General features: G+C 31.8%; 1 protein-coding gene across 3 annotated transcripts in view; it reads right to left on the bottom strand.

The window, feature by feature from the left end:
• Positions 1–2,021: 2,021 nt before the first annotated feature.
• Positions 2,022–7,864, bottom strand: part of LOC117178783 (laccase-like) — a 72,429-nt gene continuing 66,586 nt past the window's right edge. For all 3 annotated transcript variants that reach the window (XM_033370257.1, XM_033370256.1, XM_033370255.1), the window contains 4 exons: positions 5,781–6,134; positions 5,387–5,668; positions 5,085–5,300; positions 2,022–2,326 (listed from right to left, as the gene is read on the bottom strand). In XM_033370257.1, coding sequence (XP_033226148.1) covers positions 2,175–2,326; positions 5,085–5,300; positions 5,387–5,668; positions 5,781–6,134 — 1,004 coding nt within the window. In that variant the 3' untranslated portion in view covers positions 2,022–2,174. The remainder of the gene's footprint in view (positions 2,327–5,084; positions 5,301–5,386; positions 5,669–5,780; positions 6,135–7,864) is intronic.

The following is a 7,864-nucleotide window of genomic DNA, read 5'->3' as shown; positions in this document are numbered from 1 at the left end:
AAATTGTATAAACAAATGCTCAGTGTGGACATTTGAAGCCAGAAAGAAATCTTTTTTCCCTCATTTTTTTTAATTATGTCGCCAGTAATGTTGAGTGATAGAAAATAATCATCCGATATTTCTTATTAATTTTATAAATAAATTATACATTAAAATTCCAAGTGTGGAGATTTAAAGGTATAAAAAAGCGTTTTTCTTCTTCATTTCCCTCAAATTATCTCGCCAATGATGTTTAATTATAGGAAAATATCATCCGATATTTTTTATTTTAAGTTTATTAACAAATTATACCAAAAAAATGTGATATTTTGTTATTTGATATTTTTTATTAATTTTTAAAGCAAATTATATAAAAAAATTCCCAGTGTGGATATTCAAAGGCAGAAACAAATTGTTTTTTCTCCTCATTTTACTCAAATTACGACACTGTGCGTTTGTTTATATAATTTATTTAAAAAATGATAAGAAATATCGGATAATTTTTCATCATTAGGCATCACTGGCGATATAATTTGAGGAAAAATAACAGTAAAAACGATTTCTTTCTGCCACTCAATGTCCACACTAGGCATTTTTTTTAAATAATTTGTTTATAAAATTAATAAAAATATCGAATAATAATTTGTCATTACTAAACATCTTTCGCAACATAATTTGAGAAAATTTATGAGAAAAAGCGATTTCTATCGACCTTTAAATGTTCACACTGGGTATTTGTTTATAAAATTAATAAAAAATATTGGATGATAATTTTACATCATTGAACATCCCTGGCGATACAATTTTACTGAAATTAACAGCAAAAACGATTTATTTCTTCCTTTAAATATGCACACTTGGCATTTGTTTATATAATTTGTTAATAAAATTAATAAAAATATCGGGTGACAAATTTTTATGATCAAGTATTATTTTTTCGGTGCAAGCAAGAAATTCGAACACAAAAATTTAATTTTCAAACGAAGAATCCATAGTGTAGACTATTTGTTAAATTAAATTGTTTATAAAAATTTACTTAACATTTTTTTTGCTTTCACGAAGATAGACAAAAAAACGAAAAAATCAACTTTTTCATAACTCTTTGCATTAACATAAAAAGTTTAAGTAAAACAAAAATTTAAAAATCAGGGCACATAAATCTCTTCAAAATTTTATTCTGCATTAAAAAAAAATCCAAAATCAGTTAAGAATTGCCAGCTATAATTAATTTAGAACCTGGTTTTTTTATTTCATCCCACTGTGGACCACGATAGCATCAAAATTTCATATTTTTTGTTTCAATTTGTCCCGATTATCCCTAATTTGTGCAGAAAGGGACAAATTGTTATGGACGCATCGCTGTGCGGTCTCCTGGACCGCAACATATTTTTGACATATGTGCCCCTCTCCCCACTAGCGCACTGATTTTTAATTAATTAAAAAAAAATTTTTAATAAACAAATATGATGAAAAAAATAATTTTTTTTCTATTTGACGTCCCAGTGCTCGTCAATAATAGTTCTTATTTAAAAGAACTGGCATCGAGAAAAAACGAAATTTTCGTCAACAGATGACCAAATAATGCATTTCTTTATTAAATTGGTATATAATATTAACAAAAATAGTCTTAAGAGAATTTTTTTTCATTAAAATATTGTTTCCATTCAAATTTCTTGCAATATGAATTTAAAAAAAGTTAAATTATAGAAAACACATGTTCAAAACATAATGTGTTTATACCAATTTTTTTGTTTATTGTCATATTTATTTATTTAAAAAAAAAATTAGAAACTAAATTAAAAAGCAGGCTCGGGAACTTTTTAAAAAAATTTTATCCACTTTAAAAAAAACATTAAAATCGGTCTACAAGTTCAGCCGAAATGTATTTTGAAGTAAGAAATGTACTTTTTTCCCATTGTGCAGCGTAAAGGATTATTTATGGTAAAAGTTAATTAAATTGATTAATTTCTTCTTATTGTTAATTGCTGGATATAAAAGATTAATTGTTCTATTCCGTTCATTATTTTATAAAATTTATTTTTGGTTTCCTATCTCAAGATTTCGACTAAATTAGATAACACATGATATTCAATAATTGTTCTAATACGAAAGTGTATTAAATTGTAACGCTTAAATCTTAAATAAAGTATGTACATAGTAAAATATTTACAAGAATCACTTGTCACTTATTCAGTCTAAATAAGGAAATAGTCTGGTCCAACAAAAGAACCACATTTTGGAAAATCGTTTGGCGCCTGCACCATGTCGTTTTGTTCACCAACTTGTAAAACTACATCCAAACCTCGAGTCCACTCGGGAGAATGTTCATCTCGTAACATCCAATAACCTGCATAGGGAAAAAATTATTTAAAACAAATTTTTTCCGCTAAAATCAATAGTATGCGCTTTTTAGACAATCGGGACTAAAAGGGCTAAAAAAATCACACTGGTTACATGGACAGCCAAGCGAGAGTATAAACTCCTAGTTAGATCAGACGGTAGTGTTCCATGTTTGTAACCGGAAAGTCAGGGCTCAATTCCTGCTGCCGTCATTTTTGCATATTTCTATACTCAGTTTTTTAATGCAAATTTGACTATTAAATTCATTAAAATGAATCTAAAATATCCATTTGAACTACTTTTTTTAGATGAATGTTATTATCAAAATAGTTACAGAAAATAACTGTTATTTTTTGGTAAAAAAAAAAAAAAAAAGAAAACCCTTCAGCCGTCTTGGGATGCCTGGCAGAAGTCATAACTTCATATGATGAAAATTATAGCGGCTTTTCTTTCACCTTTTGCTTCATAAAATATTTACGAATGGGTAAAGGGGAAAAGAAAAAAGAGAAAAAGAACAGGGGAAATCGGAAATGCGAAAAAAGAGAAAGGAAGATGAAAACAGTAAAGAAAAATCAGGAAAAGAACAAAGGAAGGAGAAAATGAGAAAGGGGAAAGGAGAAAGTGTGAAAAGGGATAGGAATAGAAAGCGAAAAAGAATCCAGGAGAAGGGGAAAGGGGATTGCGAAAAAGGAAAATGAGAAGAGGAAATAGAGAAAAATATAAAGGGAAATAAGTGATACTTCTGCCCGGCATAAGTGAAAACATCACGTGATGTCAATTGAAGTGGTTTTTCTTAGGACTCTTTCGTCATAAAATAGTTACGAAAGTGAAAAGGGGCAACTGAGAAAATGGTAAAGGGGAAAGGAGAAAAAAAGGTAAAGAGGCAAATTTCAAACAGGGAAAAGAGATCAACAAAAAGGGACAGGGGAAAATGGGAAAGAAAAAACGAGGAAAGAGTAAAAAGTATAGGTGAAAAGGGAAAGGAAGGGAGAACCGTTGTAAGGGAATGAGGAAAGGGAAAAGCGAAGGAGGAAAAGAGAAAGGGGAATAGGGGAAAGAAAAAAGGGTATATGGACTAAGGGGGGAAGAGATCCATAAAAAAGGAAATGGGAAGCAGAAAAAGGTTAAAGGGAACGGGAAAGGTAGAGAGGGGGAAAGGGAAAAAGACAAATGTGAAAGAGCGAAAAGGGACAGGTGAAAAGGGAAACGGCAAATGAGATTAGGGAAAAGTAAAAGGCAAGGGAAAAGGGAAGGGAAAAAGGGAAACGGGAAAAGAGAAAATAGGAAAGAAAAAAGAATAAAGGAAACGGGGAAAGGTAGAAAGGTGAAAAGGGTAAAGGAAAAGTGGAAATAGGATAGGGGATAAAAGGAAAGGTGTAAAGGGGACAAGGAAACAGTAAAGGTGATTGGGGAAAACGAAAAGGAAAGGGAATAACGAGAAAGGGGAAAATGAATGAATATGATGTAAATATAAATGGTTTTTCTTGGAACTCTTTCAACATCAAATATTTATGAAAGGGAAAAGGGGAGAATGGTCAGAAAAAAGGGGGAAAGGTAGAAAAGTAAAAAGGGAAAGAGGGAAATATAGAAATGAGAAAAGGAATAATAAAAGGGGAAAGGGGGAATGGGGAAGAGAACAAGGTAAAAGAAATAGAGAGGTGAAAGTGAAAGAGGAATTGTGAAAGGGTGAAAAGCAAGAGGTGAAAAGGGAAAGGAAAAGGGTGACGGAAATCTGGAAAAGGGAAAAGGAAGGAGAAAATGGGAAAGAGGAAAGGTGAAAGGAAAACGGAGAAACGAAAAAGAGTAAATGGGAAAAGGAGAAAAGAGAACAATAAAAGGAGAAAGTAGAAAATACGAAAAAGTACAAGGTAACGGGAACGGGGAAAGATAAGGAAGAGGGAATGGGAAAGGGTGAAAAAGAAAAGGTGAATAGGGAAAATAGGCAGGGAAACGGTAAAGGGGATTGGGGAAAAGGAAAAGGTAAGGGATAATAAGAACGGGGGAAATTGATAAATATCATGTAAATTGAAGTGGTTTACCTTTGAACTCTTTTAACACAAAATATTTATGAAAGGTAAAGGGGAAAGGTAAAAAGGTGAAAAGGAAATGGAAAAAGGAAAAGGGGAAGAGGGAAATTTTAAAATTGGAAAAAGAAAAATAAAAGGGGGAAGGAGACAATGGAAAAGTGAAAATGGTAAAGGGAAAGGAGGAAAGCTAATAAGGGAAAAGAGAAATAGGAAATGGGAAAAGTGAAAAAGAGAAAACTAAAAAGGGGAAAGGACAAAATGGGAAATAGAAAACGGGCAAAAGAAATGGGGGAAGGGGAAAGTAAAGGGGGAAGAGGAAAGTAAAGGGGGAAATAGGAAAGGCAAAAGGGAAAGTAAAAAGAAAGAAGAAAATGAGAAAGGGGAGATGGTGAAAAGGGTAAAGGAAAAATGGAAAGGAAATGGGAAGAAAGAACAATAAAGAAGGAAAGGGGAAATAGGGCAGATAAAATGATTTAAGGAAACGGGGAGAGGTTAGAAGGGGGAAGTAAAAGGGCAATTGGGACAGAACGAAAAAACATAGAGGGAAGAGGAAAAGGAAAACGGTAAGGGGGAATAGGGAAAAGGGGAGGAGAAAAGAAAAAAAGGTAAAAAAGGAAAAGGGAAACGGTAAAGTGGAATGGAAAACGGGGAAATGAAAATTGAAGGGAAAAACAGAAAGGGGAAATAGTGAAAAAAATCTAAAATAGTTTCATTTGTTTGGAAATAAAAAATAATTACCAGGATTATCAGCCTTGAATCTGATAGCAACAGCACCTAATTTCGGTACAATCACAGTATCTTTGAGTGGTGCACAATCTAAGTTTCGAACGAAAAGCGATTCTTTTTCGTCCAATTTCTTGACTTCTTCTAATGGCATACTTCGAGCGAAGTTTCTAGCTGCTACTACATAAAAACTGTATCCGTGAAGATGGTACACCAAATCTTCCAGACCACCTGTTCAATATAATCATAGATCATTAAACATACAATAAATTTTCTTTCTCAATTAAATCTTAAATAGAATAAAAAAACCTAATAACCTTGATCCATAAGAATGATTTCCACCGTTGCACCTAACGGAATTCGACGAACATGAACACATTCACAATTGGAACTGGTAATGTCATCTAATCTACGAGGTAATGTGGAACTTTGGCAACGACTTAATCCTGATTTTACAGAACCTGAAGAACTATCTTCTTCAAAACCGGAACAAAACATTGTCCCCTGAACATCAGGGTTCTGAGTTAATAAAGGTGAAGAAGGATAAGTAAAGGTAGCATTGTCAATGTTCAGAATCCTTGTTTCTATATTCCCAGTTCCTGAAATCGAAGAATTAGTTCCACTTATTTCAATATTTTCGAGGATGTAGCCATCGGTAGTTCAAATTTTAAGAATTTTTCAATTTGACTTAAAATAAAAAGAATTGTTTACCAGCTGAAAATTCAGATCCTTGTAATCTGTAGTTTATTGGCAAGTACATCTTGACATCTACATTTGGATCGGCCAACGCAAGAGGCATTTTTGTCATTGCTGTTACTTCAGTAACGCAAACCCTTTCAGGATTCTCGCAAGTATTTGCAGGATCTGTTGTCATGAAGACGTCGTTCTTTAAATCGGATACATATCCTGGCAAAGAATTTGGAGGCACTTCATCAGTGGATCCTTTATATTTTATGAGTGCAGAGCCACTAGCAACTCTTGATCGACACTTGCTCGTCGTTTTTAGGTTCAACCAGTAAGTAGATATTGGCTTGTTGGCTTTTAATATGAAGTCCGCTCTTTCTCCTGTCAAAGGTAGATCACAAAAACTATAATTTGAAAAAATCTTTACTAAATGTATTATATTTAGGTTTGATTCTTAAATTATCCATCTCTATCCTATTGTACTATCAGCAAGTAACTTATTTTTGAACCTGCTTCTTTAACAAATGAACAAGTTTCTGGTTTCATTTATAGACCTCCTTGTGTTAGTTAGGTTTGGTTCTTATATTATCCTGCTTAATTCTATTATACTATCAGCAAAAAACCGATATTTTAACCTGGTTTCCCAAAGATACAGAAGTTTCTGGTTTCGTGTAGATCTCCTGGGTTTATTTAGGTTTGTTTCATATATTATCCTATTCTATCTTATTATACTATCAACAAGAGACTAATTTTTGAAACTGCTTCTTCAACAAATGAACAAGTTTCTGGTTACTTTTATAGACCTTGTTGCTTTATTTAAGGTTGATTCGTATATTATCCTATACTATAATATTATACCATCAACAAGAAACCAATCATTTAACCTGGTTTTCCAATTCATACAGAAGTTTCTGGTTTCGTTTACATCTCCTGAATTTATTTAGTTTTGTTTTATATATTATCCTAATCTATCCTATTATATCATCAACAAGGAACTAAGTTTTTAACGTGCTTCTTCAATATATACACAAGTATCTGGTTCTGTTTAGAGCTGTGAGTTTTATTTATATTTGGTTTTTTCTTTTTTATATTATCCTGTTCTAGCCTATCATACTATTATCAAAAAACCAATCTTTTAGCCTGATTTCACAATAGATACAAAAGTTTCTAGTTTTGTTCAAATGTAGTGGATTTATTTACGTTTTTTTATATATTATCATATTCTATCCTATTATACCATTAGCAAGCAACTAATTTTTAAAGCTGCTTCTTGAACAAATACACAAGTTTCTGCTTTCATCTATCAACCTCCTTCTTTTATTTAGTTGTGGTTCTTATATTATTCTGCTCTATCCTATTAAACAGTCAGCAAGAAACCAATATTTCAACCTGGTTTTCTCATGCATACAAAAGTTTCAGGTTACGTTTAGATCTCCTGGGTTCATTAAGGTTTATTTTATATACTATTCTATTCTAGCATATTACACCATCAACAAGAAACTAATTTTTGAACCTGCTTCTTCAACAAATAAGCAAGTTTCTGGTTTTGTTTATTGACCTCATTGATTTATTTAGGTTTGTTTCGTATATTATCCTATTCTATCATATTACAACTTCAACAAAAAACTAATTTTTAAACTTGCTCCTTCAATTGATAAACAAGTTTCTGGTATTATTCATAACCTCCATGTTTTATTTAGGTTTAGTTCTTATATTATACTGTTTTATCTTATTATACTATCAGAAAGAAACTAAGGTTTTATTGTGGTTTCCAATAGATACAAAAGTTTCTGGTTTCATTTAGATTTCCTGGATAAATTTAGGTGTGTTTAGATATATTATCCTTATCTATCCTATTATATCATTAAAAAGGGACTAATTTTTTAACCCGCTTCTTCAATAGATACACAAGTATCTGGTTCTGTTTAGAGCTGTCTGTTTTATTTCTATTTGGGTTTTATGTTATCCTGTTCTCGCTATCATACTATCAGCGAAAAACCAATCTTTAACCTGATTTCACAATAGATACAAAAGTTTCTAGTTTCGTTTAGATCTCCTGGGTTGATTTAGGTTTGTTTTATATGATATTCTATTCTAACATATTACACCAT

This window comes from Belonocnema kinseyi, chromosome 8, assembly GCF_010883055.1.
Source record: "Belonocnema kinseyi isolate 2016_QV_RU_SX_M_011 chromosome 8, B_treatae_v1, whole genome shotgun sequence".
NCBI lineage: Eukaryota > Metazoa > Arthropoda > Insecta > Hymenoptera > Cynipidae > Belonocnema > Belonocnema kinseyi.
Note: the sequence above shows the minus strand (reverse complement) of the source record. Positions and strands in the feature narration are given on the sequence as shown.